At 38.5% G+C, this 23,087-nt stretch overlaps 2 protein-coding genes across 2 annotated transcripts; both read left to right on the top strand.

The window, feature by feature from the left end:
* The first annotated feature begins 4,323 nt into the window (after nt 1-4,323).
* On the top strand, nt 4,324-7,236 carry LOC121955301 (H-2 class II histocompatibility antigen, A-K alpha chain-like). Its single transcript, XM_042503187.1, has 4 exons — nt 4,324-4,421; nt 5,964-6,221; nt 6,330-6,611; nt 7,078-7,236. Exons 1-4 carry the CDS (start codon nt 4,373-4,375, stop codon nt 7,194-7,196), a joined length of 708 nt encoding a protein of 235 aa, XP_042359121.1. The 5' UTR covers nt 4,324-4,372; the 3' UTR covers nt 7,197-7,236.
* Nucleotides 7,237-8,911: 1,675 nt separating this feature from the next.
* Nucleotides 8,912-22,457, top strand: dnase1l4.1 (deoxyribonuclease 1 like 4, tandem duplicate 1). Its single transcript, XM_042495913.1, has 10 exons — nt 8,912-9,068; nt 12,657-12,742; nt 14,087-14,175; nt 15,356-15,442; nt 15,803-15,915; nt 16,186-16,298; nt 17,874-18,031; nt 18,717-18,813; nt 19,009-19,101; nt 22,010-22,457. The coding sequence occupies exons 2-10, from the start codon at nt 12,662-12,664 to the stop codon at nt 22,166-22,168; spliced, it is 990 nt and encodes a 329-aa protein (XP_042351847.1). The 5' UTR covers nt 8,912-9,068; nt 12,657-12,661; the 3' UTR covers nt 22,169-22,457.
* The last annotated feature ends 630 nt before the right edge of the window (nt 22,458-23,087 follow it).

Below are 23,087 nucleotides of genomic sequence, written 5' to 3'. Positions count from 1 at the left end.
CGAATAAAAGTCCCAATTTAAAGGCTGAAACTGCAGCACTGGATAAGCCTATTATGGTCTGTGTGTGTGTTTGTGTGTGTGTGTGTGTGTGTGTGTGTGTGTGTGTGTGTGTGTCTCGGAGGTTTTTGGACTCGTTGATTACTCATCACCAAGCTAAGACACACACACACACACTCACACACACACACAGGGTAAGTAAAGCTTGTGTGACTGATAGGGTTTCCTAACACAGCAGATCAGACGGTGTCTGTTCTGGCTCAGTGGTATTTAGTGTGTGTGTGTGTGTGTGTGTGTGTGTGTGTGTGTGTGTGTGTGTGTGTGTGTGAGACACGCTTTGCTCATTTATTCATTTGATTTTTCTTTTCCCATTTCATTATTTCCTTTTCTTTCCTCCTTTTCCCCTCCTTTTCCTTTGTTCCTCTCTATTATTCTTTTTATTTATTCTCTCTATTTTTTTCTACCTTTCCTCTTCTTCTCTCTTATGTTTGTTTTTCTGTCCTCTCTCTTTTTTCCCAGTTTTCCACCCCCTTGTTCTCTCCTTCTGTTATTTTTTTCGTAATCCTTTCATTTTTTTTTTCGGTTGTGTCTCCTTCCATCTTTTTCTCATGTCTTCATCCCCTTTACTCTCTCTCTCTCTGTCTCCGTCTGACATTACACCTCTCTACATCCTCCTCCTCTCCCGCTCCTTTTTCATGCTCCGTCTATCCCCCTCCCTCCCCCTCCCTCATTATTCGGTATAATCGGTTGTCTAGACAGAAACTCCCCGCACAGATCACACCTGAGAGACAGAGATGGAGGGAGCAGACGAAAAGAGAGACAAAGAAGGGAAATGAGACGGATAGAAAGAAGGAGGGAGAGAAAGAGGTGATAAAATGATTTGCCTTTTTTTCCTCTCCTCCCCTTTAATTCACCAAGTGTTGGAGAGGAAAAGCTCTCACACAGACTGACGGAGAGAAACATGTAAAAGAAACATGCAAAAAAGAGGGAGGAATAAGAAAGACTACACACACACACACACACACACACACACACACACACGTCCTCAGAGAAACTGCAGCTCGGCAATATCAAAACACACTCATTAGTTTTGTTCACTACAGTCTAGACGGCTTGATTTTACAATGAGTGAGTGTGTGTCTGCTGCTGCTCATGTATCTTTGTGAGGTCCGCTGTGATGGAGTGAGGATGTTTTTGGAAAGTCAGAACATCTGGACCAAGTTTACGCCTGATATTATAAGACTGTGTCTGGGTAAAGAGGATGTATCAAAGGTTGAGTCTACAGGTTTGACACGGTCTCAGTCCAACTTGCCAACTTGCTTTGCGGACCTCGGCACAAGCGCCTCGGTCCTGACGCGTCACTGTCGTACTCAGATGACGTTAAAGCACACACCCTCTCATGTAATAATGCTTAAACCAAACACTGACCTTAAAGCAGGGGCGGGGAACCGCTTTCCTATCAAGGGCCATTTCAATTTTTATCAAGTCCTCCGAGGGCCATTTTAAATTTATGAATACATATGATGCACCGATTATAGATTTTGGTAGTATCAAAAAACATAGTTATCACGTTTTCATGGTTATTACATGAAACGGGGGCTGTGGCTCAGAGGTAGAGCGGGTCGTCCTCTATTCGGAGGGTCAGCAGTTCAAGCCCCGGCTACTCTGGGCAACATCTCAAAGTATCCTTGGGCAAGATGCTGAACCCCAGATTGCTCCCGATGCCGCGTCATCGGAGTGTGAGTGTGAATGATTACTGAGCAGCAGTGTGTGAATGAATGTGTGTGTATGTGACAGTGTGTGTGAAAGCGCTTTGAGTGGTCGATAAGACTAGAAAGTGCTACGTAAGTACAGTTCATTTAACGTTTAAATTACACTCCTTTACAAAATCCTTCTGCACGAGGTTTCAGCTTCTTAGCTTTTAATTCACTCACCACAAAAAACCTCATTTTCTTTCATGGTCGTCCTAACATTGTCTCTGTCAGTCTGTGGGCTTGTGAAAGCTGATTTTTGGGCACCAAAACTCTGACAAAAAACGTTACTTTTATCAAAACGTATTTGTCCTTTCAACTCGTCCATTTTAACATTTTTCGAGCTGTATCAAACCCAATATTCTGCATCCACTTTCCTTTTCTTGGCACTCGCCATGATGCATATCACTTGTCTATTAATCCCCGAAGTTATCGCACGATGGCACGTAACCTCACGTGTTGTGTTCACTGACCCTGAATGACCCGAATGGTCTCGTGGGCCGTACACGGCTCGGAGGCCGATGGTTCTCCACCCGAGCCTTAAAGCATGACAATCTCACAGTTCTCCTACACACTTGGCACATGGGAGTTTCAGCTGGTTGCATCCTGCAACATCACCACTAGATACCACTAAATCCAACACTGGACCTTTAAAGGAACAGTTTTTTTTTTTACAAATGATGCTTTTCCATCTTGCCTGGAGTTAGATAAAAATATTGAATTCAGCTGGAGTGAATAAGCGGGGAACCTCTTAAAGGGCCACAACATCTTTCACATATTTAAAGCATGTACACAGTTTTCTGTTATTAATCACACAATACAATATAACACAACACATAACACACTTGTATTAAAAACTTACAGTTTTGCATGTGCTAAATTTAAAAAAAGCAAACCTGACATCTGATGAAGAACAGTACAAACTACAACCTCGAACACAAACCAACCTGTACTCTCGATGTATTCTATAATTTTCTCAATGCAAATCATCCCTCATATCTCTTATTCACTTCTCTTATTCTTTCTCCAGCACAGTCTGTGCAGCTCATCTCTGCAGCCAACTGATACTTTGATGACTTGGTCTGCAGCCCCAGGTGTGTTGTCTGAATCAACATGATGCAGAAAACACATGTGTACATCGCCCTCTAGTGGTCTTTGGGTGCACTGCACACAGATTTTTAACTAAAACCAACCTGTTAGCAGACAAACGGCAGACAACTATCGCTACCAGTAGTACTGAAAGAACTATTACTCATGATAAATGAAGTACAAATTGAAATAGTGTCTGATATTAAATTTCTTTGAATTATAATATATAATAAACAATGCTGTTCGAGACAGGAAGGGTGCTTTGAATAGTATGAATTTGTTTTTCTGTATTGTATCTCAATTCTTATGTGATTAGAAAAATTCATGTTTAAAATTATTTTTTTTTTATTATAATATTTTTATTATCATATATTTTATAAAACTGAAGTAAAACGGAAGTATTCACTCCCTCCGACTCCTTTTTGGACATTAAATTTTTATTTTGTTTACTGAATTTGTTTACCGATGGGCTTTCTGGTGTTGTTTTTCTTGCTCACATATTTATTTTTTTGTTCTTCTATTTTAATCGACATGTTAGAAATAAAAATCTAACTAACTTACTGATTCAGTAGCAGAATGTGGATTTATGTCCTCACAAAACATCTGATGAGAATCAGAAAAACAACGCAGACGTGATCTTACCTGAGAGTGTAAAGATACGTCACAGTCAGTGTGCCTCCACTTGATCAGACGCACGTCGTCGTCACGGTGAAGCCTCGTGTGTCATCTCCGATCTGAAATCAGTGAAAGTCTTGTTTATTTGAGAAGAAACAGAAAATTTAAAGAAAAAATACTTTCTAATTCTTATATTTTTACTTATATACTAATTTTTTGCAATGTAGCATAAGGAACAGATTTATATTTTAAACACTCAGCATATTAAACATATTTATATATTTTAAATAATCACATATTAGTGCTGATTTTCTGTTACTGTATTTCTTTACATTTATATTTTAACACATTTACATAATCTGCATATTATGCATACTTTATTTTTAAATATTTAAATATTTACATACTAGTGCTAATTGTTTACTATTACTGTATTTATATTTGTTATTTATATTTGTATATACTTGTACTTGTGATAATTCTCTATGTCATAGCATGGGGAGAAAAGAAAAACACAATTTAACCCCACATGGCCAGAAAATAGCAAAAGATAAAAAAGATAACAGGATTTTAAATATAGAATTATTAAATTATAAATATAATTGTTTTGGACATTTTTTTTCCTTATTTTTTGTATGATTTTCTAATAATATTTCCCCTTTTTTTAAAAAAAAAACTATTTTTTTTAAGTAATTTACGGTCACTTTTTACTAATGTCTTGCAATTTGCAGGTCATTTCTTACCAAGTTAACCAGGCATTCAAAGGAAGTCCAACACGCTCCCTGCCTGACTGCTGTAAAATATTCTGCCCATTAACAGTGGTGTCAACGAATCTGATTGGCCGCTTAAAGCTCAGCTGTTTGGAGTTCCCGTTTCAGCCGTTTTGATTTCTGAAAACAGCAGCAGTTTTTGGATTTGACATGACTCCTGTTATTCTACTGATTTTATTCTCTGGGGCTTCTGCAGCAAGTAAGACATGAACTGCAGCTTCAAATGAGAGAAAACTCAGCAAGTGTAAAGTGAAAGTTAAAGCTTATGATGAAGTATTTTTTCTGTTTGTATAAGAGGTGGAGTCTTAATTTTCTTGGAGGCAGGAAAAAACGTTTTAAAATGTGTTTAAAAATGTGTCTTCCCAGATTTATATTTCATGTCAGCCGACTAGATTTGTTATAAAAGTTAAATAATTGGCTTTTGTGTGTGCCACAGGTCTTACGTAGTTCTCACTGCAGTGTGCATTTTGACTCAATCAAAGGTGGACATCAATGCTGCATGAAGTAGCCTAAATAACATCTGCACACTTAACTTTTTGCCAAGTTTAATGACGACAATGTTTCAATCCTACTTGGATCTTTGTCAGGTCAAAATTTGGACCTGACAGATGGAAGGGATCTATAATAATGCAAATTCTTTAAATTAAAGTCTTAAAATTAATTCATTAAATGCTCTACATTGCTCTATTTTTCATATTTGCAACTATAGTCAAAGTCTGCAAAGACGGGCTGTACTGTTCCCTCAGCCCCTTTAAATATGAAGCTAAAGCCAGCTGCCGGTTAGCTTAGCTTAGCATAAAGACTGTAAACAGAGGGAAACAGCTAGCCTGGCTCTGTCCAAAACAAAATGCACCAGGCAGCACCTCTAAAGTTCATAAACTGATATATTTTAAATTTATTCTGTGTAAAGAGCAAAGTGTTAAAGGGGAATGTGGTTATGAGCTGGGCACAGTGACTTCCTGGAGTCTCCAAGAAACAATTTGACACAAATCAACTCAGAAAATGTCAAATTGTTGTTTTTGGTTTTTTATGAAGGTTAAACAATTAAGACTTTGGACGGAGCCATGCTAACTACTTGTCCCTGTTTCCAGTCTTTGTGCTAAGCTAAGCTAACCAACTCTAGCTTCTTATATAACCCTTCAATGCCTGAATAAATTGACCTGTTTTTTTTTTTAATATGTTAGGAAGGCAATAAGCAAGGAAAGAAGAAATGACCCCAAAACTAGCAAGAAATTAGTAAAAAAAAAAGTGCACAAAATCACCAGAAAAATATTTTTTTAAAAACAACAAAACCGAAAGAAAAGTTTAAAAAATGATTTAAAAAATTATTGTAGTTCTTTAAAGTAATTATGTCATTATGATAATATAAATACTGTTTGCGCTTTCTTAATTTGCCTAGATATTTTTCCTTAGCTTTCTTTTATCACTAATTTCTTGCAATTTATGTAACATATAAACTACAACAAGTTGCTCCCCAATGTTTTTGAAAGAAATTGCACCAACTAGCTAGTTCAAAGGGTTAAATACTTGTGAAAGCTGTCTAAAAGCAGCACAAGAAAAGTGAGGTTGCTGCAGGTTTGAAAGTGTCGAAGTGCAGACGCAAGACGAATATGAATTTTCTCTCCTGTTTCTTAACAAGAAATGCTGTTGGGTTCGATTATTGTCAGGACGATCTGAAAATGAACTTGTGTCTTTACGCTGCCTCCACCTTATGACGCTGTTTCACCTGCTGTCGTTTCAGCGCCCTCCCATACCTTCCACTTCATCTACGGGTGCTATGACTCCGGCGATGTGCGGGTGGACATCCTTATGGACGAGGACATGGGGGGGTACGCTGATTTCACCAAGGGAGAGGTGGTGATTGCGATACCTCACATACCCCAGTCTTTAGCAGAGTTACGGAAAACGGCGTATGAGTATGCCAAAGCTAGCATCGTTCACTGCCAAAATGTTTTAGATACAGCAAAAAGTGCGGATCCTGGTGCTCCTCTACGACAAGGTACTGAGTTTATCCAAAAATTCATTTTTAAATTATTGTGAACATGTCAGGAATCACAGCCTAAAAACTCTTTTTTTTTCATTTTATCCTGATCTATTCATTGACCAGATGCTCCAGATATCTCCATCTACACCCGGGACGAGGAGGAGGACGGTGTGATGAACACTCTCTTCTGTCTGGCCAATCACTTCTACCCCCCCTCCATCAACTTTACGTGGACGAAGAACGGGGTGGAGGTCACAGACGGGGTGTTGGACCTGCGTTACCGCCAAAACAGTGACGGGACGTTCCACAGAATTTCAACTCTGAGTTTCACTCCTCAGAAGGGAGACGTTTACGCCTGTTCAGTGGAGCATCAAGCCTCACATCAGCCTCTCAGCAAAAACTGGGGTGAGACAAAGAGCTGTCTGCGATACTTAACTTACAGCCCACAGGCCGAATCTGCCCCCAACCATTTTCTAACTCACAATAAAAAATAATGTGATTCACACTGGGGATTGTTTTTGTGTTTTTAGTGTACATAAGGTGCCAGAGTGCATAAAACAGCATCAAAATAGAGCTTGTTTACCAAAAAAAGTGCCAGTGGAGGATCCCTGACAGAGGTCCTTGCTGAGCCCCTAATGTCCTCAAATCCTAAAACCGTCCACAAATCCTGAAAATGTTCTGAAATCACAGAAAAATCCTTAAATCCTAGAAACATCCTAAACTCTTAGAAATGGGCTGAAATCTGCAAAAAAAAAAAAAAACAGATAATAAAAATCTGCCTTGCTGCTGTAGTTTTTAACACTTCTTCTACATCTTCTGCCTAAAAATGCTGAAAAATAAGACAATGTGATTGTTTTTGTTCCATTAACAGAACTGAAGGAGAGGCAGAGCAGAGTGAGTCATGCAGCTGGATTCTTGGGTGGGAGCCTCGTTTTGTGCCTGATGGGTATCGGAGCCGGAGCTTTCTTCTTCACCAAGCAACCAAATTAATGCCTTCATATTGAGCAACTCAGCCAGCATTAAACGAAGGACCCCATGTTTGTGTACTTGCTTTCTTTTTTTAGTTTGTTCGCAAACACAGATGCTGAATTTTCCGTAGTTATTTTAACCACAAACACCCTCTTCTCCAAAACAAGGGTGTTTTTCTACTTAAATTAAAGTCATATTGATCTTAACAACACTGTACAATATTTTCAACTTTAGCACATTACATGTGTCGACATACACTGAATCCACTTTATATTCTGTTTCATGTGCCCAAATCTCCAACCGTGCACATTTCAGCACTCCATCGAAGATGTCCAACCGCGCTCTCTCTGGTGCTCCGTCGGAGATGTCTGACCACGCTCGCTCCAGAGCTCTGTTGTAGATGTCCGACTGCGCTCACAGCACTCCGTCAGACATGTCCGACCGCGCACGCTCCGGCGCTCTGTCGGAGATGTCTGACCATGTGTGCTCCGGCGGTCCATCAGCAATATCCAACTGCGCTCGCTCTGGTGCTCCATCGTAGATGTCCGACAGCGCTCTCTCCGGCGCTCCGTCGGAGATGTCTAACCACACGTGCTTCAGCGTTCCGTCAGAGATTTCCAACTGCGCTCTCTCCGACGCTCAATTGGAGATGTCCGACCACGCTCGCGGCACTATCTCCGGGGCTTTGGTACTCCAGCAACCACTTGAGCAGCCACTGACTCAGTTTTACAAAATGTCTCACACCAGTGAGGTTTTCCAACAAAACACCTTACATTGCACGCGACCATTACGCATGGAGTTGGCATTTAATAGCGCCTACCACGGATTCATCACATGTACCTTCACTGTGTACATGTACCGCATGTAAACAATCTTCAAGGTGATAATACAATCATCATCATAGAACATCAGAGAGATAATTGACGATTAATTGACAGCTCTCACATTTTAACAGACTTTTCCAATTGTTGCACAATTCAGGATAAAATAGAAAGAAATAATGGATGCTTTCTGTAAACAGAAAGACAAACGGACCGCGCTCTGGAATACAAAGTAATCTAATCTGACTGAACCGGAGCACCGGGAGCACGCGGTCTGACCCGCTGACCCCGGGATTGTCTGGCGCTCCCAGAAATGTCCAATAATGAATAAACATGCTAAAATCCAAGAGATGTCCTAAAATCTGAAAACTGTTGTAAAATTCTAGAAATGTCCCAAAATCCTAGAATCGCCCTGAAATCCTAGAAACGCATTAACATCCTAGACATGTCCCAAAATCTTAAACATGATGTAAAATTCAGAAACTAAAATGCTCGAAATGTGCAAAAATCTGAAAACTCTAGAAACTTCCTAAAGTCCCAGAAACATCCTTTAATACTAAAAACGTGGGGCTGCCGCGACTGCACCGACCTTCTGCCATTACGCAAAAGTATTCCTGCGGTACGGTGTATCTTGTGTTGATGTAAGTCAAATGTCCGTGTGAATTTCACAAGTTTCTTGTGTTTTAGTTGAATTCATGGCCCCGGGCACATGCTCAGGTATTTGTCTTGGTATTTGTCACTCACTCACACACACACACACACACACACACGCACGCACACACACATATGCACGCACTAAAAAATCAAACAGGAAAACACTGTGAGGGGCGGGATACTGGTTTTGTTCTTCCTCTCTCTCCACATTAGCCCAGCCCCTGCGATTGGTTGGCTCCTGGCCAATCCGCTTCCTGTGGTCGTACTATACGAAGCTTTACCCCCGGCAGTGACTTCAGACTGGGGGGTTTTCAGTGTGAAGACAACAACCTTGTCTTTCTTCACATCATTTAATGCTCACTGGGAATAAACTAATCAGATCTAAAGGTCCGGTCAGCAGCAGCAGATTCTCCTACAGGTGAGCAACAACTCGTCTTTTTGTTTTGCGTTCCCTCAGGCTGAGCTGAATACCTGAAATGCTTTTTGTGTCTGAGGACAATAGAAAACATCTGTAGGCCGTAAAACAACAGGTACAATAACTCAGTTGAGTCATTAAAGAGATGTGAGGCACTGGTAGTTTACTTGGGTTTTGCCTGATACTTTGTTATAATCTTTGATGGACCAAGTATTCAAATCTTTATTTTATTCCTCTGTAACCTGAATAAATTGGCTTGATTTCTTTAAAAAAAAAACACAAGAAGAAGGCAGTGAGCAACCAAGTGAAATATAGCATTAGTGAAAAGAAAATCACATGGAAAATAGTAACACAAACAAACAAACAAGGAAATGGCCTGAAAAAAATGCTCAAAAGTTCGAATAATTTTGTTACATACATTTTCACTAGTGTTTTTCTTTTTTCCCTTAATATTTTCCTAAACCACAGACAATTTCCCCAACTTTTAACTTATGTACCTACACAATTTTCCTTGTCTTTTTTCTTTTCTTTTTTCTCTAGACATTTTCCCCTAACTTTAAAAAATAACTTTCTAAATCTAATAATTTATTGAAATTTTTCATTTCATCAAAGACTAAACATACTAAAACAATGGAAAAAACGGCAACATGAAAGTAGAATTTGGCTGAAATTAAAGTAAACAAGCATTGGCTGTAAAACTTACTTGATATATTATAAGTTTAAGCACTCAGTTGAGTTTGTTCAGACGTCACAGACTGTTTTATTTTTTATGTTTTACAGTCTATAGTGAGAGCAGACAGGACAGGTAGAAACATTGGCTGAAGGTTTCCTAAGATGCAAAACTTGTCAGGGCAACACTGATATCTGATCTCTGTGTTTACAGAGAGGACATTATTTGCTCTGTCTGTGTGTGTGTGTGTGTGTGTGTGTGTGTGTGTGTGTGTGTGTGTGTGTGTGTGTGTGTGTGTGTGTGTGTGTGTGTGTGTGCATGCATGCATGTGTGTGTGTAGAGGTGTTATCAGCCTGAGTGTCTAGTGATCACTTGGCTAGATGACAAATACAAACTTGCTGAACAACCTCCTCGACACATTACAGTTAACACGGAGGTTACGGGTGTTGAATGGGTCAACTGTCAAACCAAAATGGGGATTAACACAACAATCAACCCTTAAGTTTCTCTGTGTGAACAACCACAAACTGAATTTCTTATCATGAAAATTACATTTTCCTAGAGCACAAAGTGACATCTTTGAATTGCCCTTTATGTTCAACCAGCAGTCCAATAAAAGAAGAAAAAACAGCAAATTCAAGGAGCCGAAGTGTAATTCCACAGTATGAATCAGGTACCAGTAACATGTTTACCAGGTCTTACTGTTACTTAAATTAAGTTTCAGTGGAAGAAAGTTTTGAGGACATTTTAGAGGGAAGGGGAGTACTGGGAGACTCTGATGAATCTATTAAGGAACTATGGTTTGACGGGTTTTTCAGTTCTGATGTGCAACCAAAAGTGTAGGGGCACATAAAGAAAGCGACTTTGGGTGAATCTGTCTTAACTCAGATGGAGGAATTTTGAAGAACATATAGAATGTATGGATTAATTTTTTAAAAAGGATACTGGGTTACACAAAAATGTTTGGATACAGCAAGACTGTCTGTGGTTTTGTTCTAGGAAGCTCAGTTTCATTTCAGTTGTAACTTCCGTCTTCCCCATAGAATTATTTTCTTCGACTGTATCACATTTAATGTAGAAACAAAGAAATAATAGATATTGTAAAAATAAATAAATAATGTTTTCACCAATGTATGAATGTATGCACTGCTGCTTTCAGACGGACATTGCATGGCTTATCTCTGGTTGTGAAAAACATATATGTAATAATTACTCGAGTAAAAACACAGTAAACAAAAATATTCCACTAAAAGTACAAGTCCTGTATTAAAATGTTTGTATGTTAAATCCGACGTTTTTACTTTTTATGTATTAGCAGCAGCCATATATCGCCAACTTTAACCATTTGAAACCCTGAGCAAATTGGCTTTATTTCTTTTAAAAACATGGGAAGAAGGCAATGAGCAACAGAAGAAGAAATTATCCAAAAATTAGCAAGAAATTAGGTAGAAGTACAAAAAAATTACCTGTAAACTAGTTTAAAAAAAAAGATAATAAAAGTGATTGAAAATTATAATAATTTTGTAACATAATTTCAGAGAATTATGATCATGATAAGTATAGTTTATTCCCTAGCTTTTAAAAATAATTTTCTAAATGCACTAATTTCTTGCAATTTCGTGGAGCCAAGTTTCTTTACAAGTTGCTCATTGACTTCTTTTCCGTGTTTCTGAAAGAAATCGCAGCAATTTGCGTTCAACGGTTAAATATTTGTGAAAGGCGTCTGAAAGCAGAACAAGAAAAGTGACATTGCTCAAGGTTTCAAAGAGTTTCATTTTTAAAAAGTTTTACACCCTATAAAATTAAGAAGGCTTTAAAACCACCCATGAAGCTTTGAGGATCCCCACTGGGGGTCCGGACTTGCAGGTTAGTCCAGGAGCTGTTTGATTTTTAAGACGTTACATTCTTTACAGTCCTGACAGACGTGTAATGACAGACGGGCTATTTTCACTTGTGTTTGCTTTTCCCTGAACATGGACTTCTCCTTTGGAGATGAAAGACAAATATTTGGGATAGGAGCCTGTAGAGTGAACTGACAGATTGGTGCTGAAAGTGCCAATCACACAGCCCAGTGTTGGTACAGTATGCCGAGTGCTGCAAAGACTCCGTCAGATGGGTGAAGGCTGGCTGATGGGAGGGTCTGTTAGCGTGCAACATTAAGACACGGTGACTAAACCTGTTAGGACAAGTCCTGAATGTTTTCAGGAGATATTTTTGTTAAAGCACTGATCTCAATAGGGGTTAGTTTAGGTAGGATTTAGGAAAAACAGCAAAGTTATTCGGTAGGGAAAAAATAACCCCAGTGTTTCCTGTTAATAACCAAGACTATGAGTAATCTAATTTGTGCTGTCATAGTCTCAGTTGAGCTGGACTGTTAAGTAGGAGCGGTATTAAAACACCGTTGGGTTATTTATCCCTCTCACCCGCTGACAGAGGTCCTAGCTAAGCCCCTAATGTCCTAAAATTCTAGAAACGTCCTTAAATCTCAGAAATGTCCTCAAATCTGAGAACATGTATAAGACTGCTGCAACTGGCCCCTAGCCTCCTGTCATTTTGCAAATGCGGCCCCAAAGCAAGTTGAGCGTCCCTGATGTAACACATACCTGCTGTATAGAGTCAGACTTAATGAAACATGTTGCAGGTGGTATTTTATCTTTATAGTGTGACTTAAACCACAGCATACATTGTTTCTGTGTTTATAGTACACATTTTTTAGCCTAGTACACAGGCCACAGGTAAGTAAAAGAGATTTATGAGACATGGCTGCTTGGCACAAACACACAAACACACACACACGTACAGTTTACTTACTGTAGCTATAGTAATGCCACGCCTGTACTGCTTCAGTAACATACAGACTCATTAAAATGTCAATATTATTTCCCTTCTCTTCCCGTCTGTCTTTTTTTTTGTCTCTGCAGCCACCATGAAAATAGCAGCTTTCAACATCCAGAAGTTTGGAGTAAACAAAGTGTCAGACCCAGATGTCCTAAATATCCTGGTTAAGGTAAAAACGACTAGTGTAAAAAAACACTAACAGAAAACACACGCACACACTTTACAAACTTTAACCTGCAACACTGTCACCTGCTCCTATGAAACTGTGTCCTTTTCACAAGAGGAAAAGTCGTGTTGCTTAAGTGACTCTACTGAAATGTAGGGCTTGGGCGACGCGTCGACGTAATCGATTACGTGTATACGTCGATTTACGTAACGTGCGTCGATGCGTCGCATCGTTTCACACAGCGCGCGTAATGAGAGCGTGAGCAGCGCCGGGCGTGTTGTTTTTTGTTTGGGCGCGCGTGTATCAAGTCAGAGCGTGCACGAGCAGCGCCTGTCAGCTGCGGCACAGCTGCAGAAACGGTGCCTCGCCGTTTTTTTACGCGTGACGCTCGCGTTTGTTGACTGTGATACTTTATACTGCAGTTTAAAGTCTCTCCGTCACAGAGATGTGGAAATACAAAGATGCTTGTTTTACCTCAACTTCCTTGCTTTCCTTTCAAAACAAAAGCTATCTGACTGGGTCTCTATGGACAGAACGGCATCAGCTGCTGATACAATGCATTTTATTTTGAAACATTAACAGGATGGGGTCGTCAGCTGTGCAGGAACTAAATATGAAAATACAGCACTCATATCAGCAGGCAGCAGTATGCCTCAAGGCCCAGTTAAGGCTGGTCTATTTTGATGCAGAAATAATGTACTAGTTATAATTATTTCTGTTAGAGAAAAATTATACTTTTTTTCAAATTGCACTAATTTTACTGTAAGATATTTTGTTGGACTGCTGGATTTGAGGTTTGTTACTGTAACAAAGAGTAACTGTTTTGTTACTCCTCCTAAAAGTGACTTGAATTTTACATTGTTTTATTTATTTTGCAGTTGGATTGCTAAATGTAGATTGCACTACATGTGGAACAAGCTCTTGCATTAATTTTATTTTGGAGAGACTTTATATCAGACTGTAAAACACAGATATCCAGTTAAGACTGGGCTATTTTTTGTTGGGGAATAATGCCCTGCAGTGTATGAGAAGTTTTAAAATGTTATTTTCAGTAAATTCGTTGTAAAATTTATTGAGTAATAAAAAAATAGTTAGATCAATAAAAAATAATCAATAGATTAATCGATTAATCAAAAAAATAATCTATATATTAATCAATAAAAAAATAAGCGTTAGGTGCAACCCCTGCTGAAATGCATCAGAAGATCTGCAAATTACATCTGCTTTAGGAAACAGTGGGCTATGTGAACCAATCAGGATGTAGAGGTCTTACTTGTACTCACTCAAGCAGAAAATGGGAGTTCAAAGACTAAATGCAACAATCTTCTGTCTCCCTTCCTCCTCCAGATCGTGTCTCGATATGAGATCATTGTGATCCTGGAGGTGGTGGACGTCAGCGGAGAGTCTGTTAAAACCTTTCTGGATGCTCTTAACAAGTAAGTGCAGGTTTGATTTCTAGTTTTTTTATTAGTATTGTTAACATGCTAACATACTCAAATCGACAATGCTTAACCATGCTCACCATCATATACATCATTACCATTGCACAAAAAACACTACCACCTGATAACATCTGGAAAGAGTACAATCTGCATTCACACCCAGGTCAAATGACTGCCGTAGTCACAGGTATTTATCACCTCTGGCTGTGATGATCGGCATTGATAGAGACATAGCAGCAAGCTGCAACCAGCGAAAGCAGCGCTAAAACATCGATCCAAATTAGTCTGCACCAAGTTTGAAGGAGAGACTGGATAAGTAAGAGATATATAAAGACAACTAACCAACGTTTTTCACAGACCCCTGTCCATGCTGCTGCTTTCTGCTGTTCATTGGGTCTGCAACTTGTCCGTGATGTTGAACAGACACACACACACACACGTCTGCTGCAGAGCCGTGTACACAGCTCTGGAACTCATTTTGGTGGAAAACGGGTATTGATGTGTTAGCATGCTTACATTTGGTAATTAGCACTAAACACAGATTACAACTGAGGCTGAAGTATTGAGCAAATTTGAAATTTTACTCGATAATGATGCTAGATGAAAAGTTAAGGGATTGCCATGAATGCCTAATTCAAATTTTATGGCAAGTTATCCAATAGTTATTGAGGAATTTCACTTAAAACCACAAATGAGGACCTGATGGTAGCCAGGGTTCGTACATATGTTCACCAATAAATTTCCATGTCTCCATGACTTTGAGGCAAATTTTAAAGACAATACATTCTGTGACATGACCATCAATACTTTTTATTAGTTCTTTTTAATTACTAAATATATAGCTTCATTTCAGTATTATCTAGCTTTTTAAAATGTGCATTATGGTGGTGGCAAAAATCACCAAAATGAAATTTGTCACAGCCAGACACTGTAAAAACATAAATTATCATCAGATTTTCAGATTTCCAGTGGTCCTTGAACACATCATGTGTTATTAGTCAAGTTTGTGAAATAAAATTCTATGACTTTTCCAAAACTTTCAGGGTATATTTAGATTTCCAAAACTTTTCGGGGCCTTTCCCACATTGCCATTTGCAAATTCCATGACCGTTCAAGGTTTTCAATGCCTGTACAATCTCCGTCTTACATTACGTCTGTCTAACTGTCTGTCCAGAGCCAACAATAAGCATCACTACACTCTGAAGATCAGCAGTCGTCTGGGCCGGTCGCGCTACAAGGAGCAGTTCATGTTCCTGTACAGGCGAGTTTTTCACCTGCACAAGATTCTCAGTGATTCTCCACAAAAATGTCAAACTGTGATGAGTATTTAAATGAGTTTGGAGCCTGTAACAGGCTGTGTGTTAGTACAAGAGATTCCTGTTCTTCATACATGGATAACAAACTTAACCTGATTAGCTTTAATTAGTAACTGAACTACTGAGGTAGCTGGATCAATACTATTGTTGAAGCTGCCTTTCTGAAAGAACAGGACCCTAAGACACCTCAAACCAACTCAGCTGATCATTCTGAAGCTGCATATTTATAATGTATTGATTAACGTGTGTGTGTGTGTGTGTGTGTGTGTGTGTGTGTGTGTGTGTGTGTGTGTGTGTGTGTGCAGGGATGACTTGGTTGACTTGGTGGGCTCCTATCAGTTTGATGACCAGGTTACTGAGGGGGGAGACGTTTTCGCCAGAGATCCCTACATCCTGAGGTTCAGATGCCTCAGTACAGGTACGAGGCGACTGTTGAGCTCACAAATGAACACTGAGAGTTTTTAGAGATTAGAGAATATTTTGCAAAAGATATAAAAATAAGGGATATGCAACAACAACTTTGATCTTTTTAGATTTAGGTTAGGACACGGGAATAGGCTTTGGGTTAAGTTTGGGTGTAATAACAGCAAAGTTTACTAGACGTAACGACTCTGTGTGTGTGTGTGTGTGTGTGTGTGTGTGTGTGTGTGTCTGTGTATGTATGTTTGGGTGTGTGTGCTTACCGCAGTACTGAAGGACCTGGTGATGATCCCAGTTCACACAAAACCAGAGGACTCGGAGAAGGAGCTGGACGAGCTCTATGATGTCTTCCAGCACGTCAAGGAGAAGTGGAGGACCGATGTAAGGACATGACAATATTAGTACACTGACTGCTGTACTTTACATTTACAGTCACTGTGTAAACAGTATTTCACATTTTACTAGAGTAGTACCTTGTACCTTGTAAACAGTTCAAACTGTTGTCAGGGTTAGCTTACATAATTAACATACCATAGTAGTTAGTATAAATAAATGAATGGATATACAGTTGAAATATTGGGCTAAACGTTATCGATAAGTAGTTAGAATCATTAGCTAAAAGTAATGATAGTTGAAATTTTTAGCTAAAAGTCATGTATGATTGATTGAAACAGTAAATGAAATATTGACAACAGTTGAAATTCTTGGCTAAAATTAACAGATTAATAACTAAAATAGTTAGCTAAAAGTAATGAATAAAAAGTTTAACAGATAAACAGTTAAAAATGTTACCTATAAGTAATGCATAAACAGTTGAAACCTTCAGCTAAAAGTAATGGATAAACAAACATGACTGTCAGCTAAATGCAACAGATAATTGGCTAAAATGTTTACCCAAAAGCAACAAACAGTTGAAATAATTAGCTATAGAAAAGGATAAATGACTGAAATAGTTTGCTAAAAGAAGTAAATAAACTGTTTAAATGTTTCACTAAAACTAATAAATAAACAGTTAAAATGTTCAACCACAAGTAATGTAAAAACAGCCGAAATCATATGCTAAGAGTAATGTATAAACAGTTGAAATCATATGCTTAAAAAGTAATGGATAAACAGATGAGATTGTCAGCTACATGTACCAGATAATTGGCTGAAGTCATTAGCTAAAAGTAAAAGATAAACAGTTGAAACAGATAGCTAAAGTAACGGATAAATGACTGAAATGGTTATCGTACAGTAATGAATAAACAGTTGAAAATGTGAGCTAAAAGTGATAGATGAAAACTGTAAATAGTTAGCTATGAATATCTGTGTGTGACGTTAGCTAAAAGTAAATGGCTGAGTTAGTTAGCTAAAAATAGTGGAACAGCTGCAGTTATTAGCTAAATGTAATAGATAAACTGTTGAATTGTTAATTAAAAGTGACATAATTGACTAAAATAGTTAGCTTAAAGTAATGGATAAACAGTTGAAAATGGGAACTAAAAGTAATGAATAAAAACTTGAAATAGCTAGCGACGAATATCTGTTTGTTACGTTAGCTAAAAGTACTGGAAAAATGACTGAAATAGGTAGCAAAAAGTAATAGATAAAAAGTTGAAAACGTGAACTAAAAGTAATTAATAAAAACTTAAAATAGTTAGCTAAATGTAAGTCTAATAGATAAAACACGAAATAGTATCTATGAGGCATGAATATGTGTTTGTTACGTTAGCTAAAAGTAAACGGCTGAAACAGTTAGCTAAATGTAATAGATTAACAGCCGAAATCATTAGCTAAAAGTAACAAATAAACAGTTGACATGTTTAGCTAAAAGTAACAAATATCTGACTGAAATCGGTAGCAAATAGATAACAGATAAACAGTTGAAATGTTTACCTGTTGGGGGGCACAGGTGTAAGTGAAGTCTGCGCTCCCTGACCCTTGCGTTGCTGGTTTTTGGCCCCTGACCTCCAGAACGTGATGATCCTGGGAGACTTTAACGCAGACGGTGCGTACGTGTCCAAGAAGGATATGAAGAGCATCCGGATCCGCAGCGACCCCAACTTCCACTGGCTGATTGGAGACGATGTGGACACCACGGCCAGCACCCGAAACAACCACACGTACGACAGGTAACCTGCGACAGATATCACCTGACAGCAAGTAACAAATACTTGTTTGTTTTTTATGGTTATTCATAATAAGTATTCTTTATCCATATTTATTTTTTTGCTCTTATAAATAACCAAAATACAACAGATTTTTAGAATATTACCAAAAAACCCTGATGTGACATGAATATGAGTTATTTTGTTTGTTTGCTTTTGTTTCTGTTCATTTTTTTCAATATTTTTATTGATTTAGGTATTGATATTATGATTATTTATCATATTATTTATCATGTACTGTCTAGAATGACAATTATCTGTGCTCTCATGTATGTGCGTGTTCTTGTTTATCTGGCAAACTGGCACATTTTTTTCATATTTTTGGTATAAAAAACAGCTGGGGGCGGGTAACTCCAGTCAAGGCATAGAAACCTAAATTAGGGGTGTTTTTAAGATTTGCAGGGATTTGGGGGCTGAGCCTGGACCTCAGAAAGGGAAATCTGTTATTTGACGAGCTTTGCTCTAATGCCTTCTTTAAAAAAAATTTTAAAAAAATTAAAAACTTAGTTTATTGATTTTCCACATACCCTGTGGATACAATCATTATTGTATTGTAGTATTTATAAAGACTGCTGGCGTAAAATCCAAGTATCTTAAGAGACAAACGTATGTAATATGAGTAAAAGAACATACGTGTGTGTCTGTTCAGGATCGTGGTGTACGGAGACGACATGGTCCAGGCTGTCGTACCAAACTCTGCCAAACCCTTCAACTTCCATAATGCGTACAGACTCAGTGAGGAGCAGGTTTGTTGTTGTTTTCATGCTGAATTTTAGCAAAAAAACTGAAATTAATTATCGTGATGTTGTCATAAGCTTTGCTTTTAAAGTCTTTTTCTCTCCTGGTTTAATTTTCTCCAACACAGCTTAGTTCACATTCATCCAGAATTACAAAATTCTCAAGTTAAATAATGAATAACTTTATTTATCAATATTTTTCAGGCTCTGAAAGTGAGCGACCATTACCCTGTGGAGGTGGAGCTGAAGACTTTGACTAACAAAGCGCATGAAGAGGATGGTAACTGGCACAATTATGCTTACATACTTATAATTATTATTAGTATTGTGTTTTACTACTACTATTACTATTAATACTAAGTATAAAAATCAATGTTCATGTCAAGTTAAAGACCAGATGAAACCGTATTTTGAGAGCATTTAGCCTCAGTATGGTGACGTATTTCCAAGTGAAGCAGGAAGGATGTGATGTTTTAGATATATGATCTAATTTATATTAGAGAAGATAAGATAAATTTTATTGTCTTATATTTGTATTGGGCACATGTACAAGTACATACATGGTATAATAGACAACAAAAGACATCAAAGAAGAGTAAAGAACAAACATACAAACAAAGGAAAAAAACAAGAAATAACCTCAAGAACAACAAAATAATAATTTTTTTTCTTTTTTCTGTAATCAAGAGAATTATGACTCTAATTTTCCAGAATTTTTTCTCTTTTTTGTATTTTCTTGTCACCTTTACTTTTTTGTTTTTCAGTTTGCTGGACATTTCTTGCCAATTTGCCCTTTTTCCATTGTTTTTGTTGGAACTCAGACCTGTTTTCTCAGATTTTAGCAGTTAAAATGCCTGTGAAAGGCGTGTGAACGTAGCATAGGAAAACTGATGTCGATCCAGGCATGTCATAACGGCCTGATGGTGTCATACAGGCGCGGTCGTAGTATACGTCAGGGAGATGGACAAAGTATGCTGCATGATATTTTGGGAAAAACAAAGACAAACAGTATCATGCTCTTGTTACCTGGGTAGCTTAATCTTAGCTTTGTGCAGATAAAACCTGCACATTGATTAATGGCTGGATGTCATATTACTGATCAGAATTGGTTGATAAAAAAAAATATGACATGAGCGCAGGCTCATGTCATATTTTGTTTTACATTATTGTATTTTTATTTAAGAAGAAACAGACTTTTTGTAATTTTTTGTTGCATGTATCATCAAATAGTTGCACAAAATTGCCAGGGATGTGATCTTAATGAGTTAGAATTTTTTCATTTCATCTTGACTTTAAATTATGACGTTTTCTTTTATGTGAATAAAAACAACTTGACAATACCATCTGCGACTAATCGCAACCACTTTTTGTTTCACCAAGTGTTTCAGTGAAGGCTTGACGCAGCAAAAAACATGTTAAAGTCACAAAGAACCATCACAACAACAAGGGGAGAATTTTTGAGTGCTAAAAAACTGCTAATGAAGTTTTTCTGCCTTGGACATATTTTTAAAAGCTTTTTCAGGCTTAATCTTTCCAGAGGCAGCTAGGCATGGATGGATGTTTAGGATGTTTAGTCATAGACCTTTAATCAATTTTGACTTGGCGAAGTCCGAATAAGCACAGGTGCATTTAATAACATTAATGATGGCTGCATTCCACTTTGAGGAGGTCCTGGCATTATTCATGCTGGTTCACTGGAACGGCTTACTGGTGCATTTCATGGAGCTGAGCCATTGTTAATGTTATCAGTGTGCTTCTCCTGCTGCTGTGGTTTAGGTCAGTTATGAGAAGAATATTTCATTATCACTACATAACGATCTAATCCTAATTAGATAAAGAACTAAGAGATACTGAAGTATAATTAGAATATAAGGTCTCAGGGTGCCGTTCCTTAAACTCAGATTCAGATTTTCTGGTTTTAGTGCTTAAATGGTCCTCTTCCGTTACTCTGGCTGAGCTAAGATGTAAAAGTGGCTGTTTGCCGTTTAACGGGGGTTTAAGCTCAAGACTGGAACAGTAACTTCCTGGAACCTCTGCTGTTTTTTTGGTGTTGCTGTTTTCATTCGTAAGTCAGCAAATAATGCCACTTTTGCAGCGATTTCAGCATACCAAAAGCCATCTTTCACATTTGCAAGATAAACTGCTGGACAGCATCAGCTGAAAACGCAGCTGAACAGAACCGGTTGCAGTGCTATTATACGGCGCCAGGCGGCACCTTCCACAGCAGCACGTTGAAAGTCTGCGTCAGTTAAGAACATGGCCCGAAAAAACCTGTCACATCAGACCTGTCCCCTCACTCTAAGTCTAACCATCCGTGCCAGCGTGTACTTTTGATGATGTACTGGCATTTGTTGCCATGAGCTTGTGTTGTCAAAACATAACCAAGTGCAGCGTCATCCTGCCATGTTACCATGCCATGTAGCGCCATCCCGGAATATCAACAGAAGACACAGAACGACGCAGAAGGATATGAAGAGCGTAATATGTAGACGACGAAGTCCACTGCAAAGCAGAGAATGGAGAAAGCGGCTGCACAGCACCTGTGGTGTCTGCATGATACGCTGCTGATAGACGTCAGGTTGAAACGCTGCCAGTAACGACATAATACAAAACTGCAACGTGTTTCAACTCAAATCGTCACATATTCCCGCTTTGCAGTGGACTTCTGCGTCTGTACATTACACTCTAGATATCCCTCTGTGTCTGCTGCTGATGCTCCGGGATGCCGTTACTGTGATGTAAACAGCACGTGGTGGGATGACGCTGCGTGTGGTTTATTTAGACAACAAAAGCACATGGCAACCAACGCTGGGACATCAACAAATGCACATGCTGATGCTTAGGATTGGTAAGGTGTAGGGAAAAAACATCACATTCAGATGGGAAGCAAACAGCAGACTCCCGCATGAAAGTCCACCACCTTTTCCTTACAGCCTGTCAAATATCACTTTTGCATCTTTTTTTCATCTTTTGCAGTGCCTTCTGTATGTTGTGTAGGCCAAAAAAAACCCCAAAAAAATGTCCAGCACATGTCATTTTACACTTTGGTTTTTGTGCATATTAAACAAACAAGATAAAGTTATTAGTGATCTTAAAAAAATTAATAATTTTCCAAAAAGATCCTAAGATCTGTCTTCCTAACCTGTTTCTGACAAGCTGCAGGACTCAGTGGATGATGTGGTTTTTCTCTGCAGGTCTGGACCAGCAGCAGCCTAAACCGGCCCAGTCAAGGCTGGTGGTTGTGGACGAAGATCTGCTGGAGCTGAAGAGAGGAAACCTGCTGCTGGAGAGGGAGAAGCTCAACCTGGAGATCCAGATCCTTCGGATGAAAGTGGCCAGTATGAAAAGCAGAAATGAAGTTTAAAATCAGGAAGCACGGTCCGACCAAAGCTCCCAACAGAAAATTAAAATCCTCTTGTGACCCGTGACATACAGAACCTCTACCTGATCATCAGACCAGACACTCGCTGGTCACTTGACTCTGCATTTGCTCTGGGTTCACGCCACATTACCTCAGGCTCCATCCTGGATTGCCGCTCGCTCAGCGATATGAACTGACAGAGATGAACTTTCTTTATGTTTTGACGTTAGACTGAATCAAAGTATCAAGTTGTCTGTTTTGTTGTAATAAATTATAACTGGGTCATTATTTATACAAGTTTGGACAAATTATTTTACAGATTTGATTCTCAAACCAAACTAAATGCAAGCTCTGGTCAGGGTTCATTTGATTCACCACCTTTTAAAACACCAAGGAACCAGGGCGATGCTAACTTCTGTGTCCGCCTACAATAACAATAAAACATAATCTCTAAAGCCTTGAACTTGTGAACTTTGTGGCGAGCAAACGTTTATGATATTTGCATGTCCTGAACAAAAGAAAAAAAAGACATGACCAGACAATCAAAAGACAGACACTGATAAACGAGCTTTAGAGCAAACAAACCTCCTCAAGCCAATGGGATTTTTTCATTGATATTTTATAATAGTAGAAATTAAGCTCCATGGTGAACAAATATGTATGATACTTACATATTTTGAGTCAGCAAGATAATAGTCTGCAAAACACAACATAATATTAATGATAACTTTTTCATAGAGCACTCAAAAAATAGGCAAACACAAAGAAGAAAAAGAAAAAGAAGACCAGACAATTGAAAGACAGGCATTAATAAACAAGCTTTAGTGCAGACAAACGTTTGATATTTGTACACCCTGTGGGTCCCTCGTCAAAAAGCCTATGGGATTTTTACATTGGATTTTCATTATGAGCTCTTGAAAAT

Source organism: Plectropomus leopardus, chromosome 2 (assembly GCF_008729295.1).
Source record: "Plectropomus leopardus isolate mb chromosome 2, YSFRI_Pleo_2.0, whole genome shotgun sequence".
In the NCBI taxonomy this organism is placed as follows: Eukaryota; Metazoa; Chordata; class Actinopteri; order Perciformes; family Serranidae; genus Plectropomus; species Plectropomus leopardus.
The sequence above is the reverse complement of the archived record's forward strand: the minus strand, read 5'-3'. Positions and strand labels throughout refer to the sequence as shown.

Excerpts from the sequence above, each read along its gene's own strand:
- LOC121955301 (XM_042503187.1), top strand. The coding sequence starts at position 4,373 with ATGACTCCTGTTATTCTACTGATTTTATTCTCTGGGGCTTCTGCAGCA. Across the intron at positions 6,222-6,329 it reads TGGTGCTCCTCTACGACAAG|ATGCTCCAGATATCTCCATC; the intron begins GTACTGAGTTTA and ends TTCATTGACCAG. Across the intron at positions 6,612-7,077 it reads GCCTCTCAGCAAAAACTGGG|AACTGAAGGAGAGGCAGAGC; the intron begins GTGAGACAAAGA and ends TTCCATTAACAG.
- dnase1l4.1 (XM_042495913.1), top strand. The coding sequence starts at position 12,662 with ATGAAAATAGCAGCTTTCAACATCCAGAAGTTTGGAGTAAACAAAGTG. Across the intron at positions 14,176-15,355 it reads TTTCTGGATGCTCTTAACAA|AGCCAACAATAAGCATCACT; the intron begins GTAAGTGCAGGT and ends CTGTCTGTCCAG. Across the intron at positions 16,299-17,873 it reads AGGAGAAGTGGAGGACCGAT|AACGTGATGATCCTGGGAGA; the intron begins GTAAGGACATGA and ends CCTGACCTCCAG.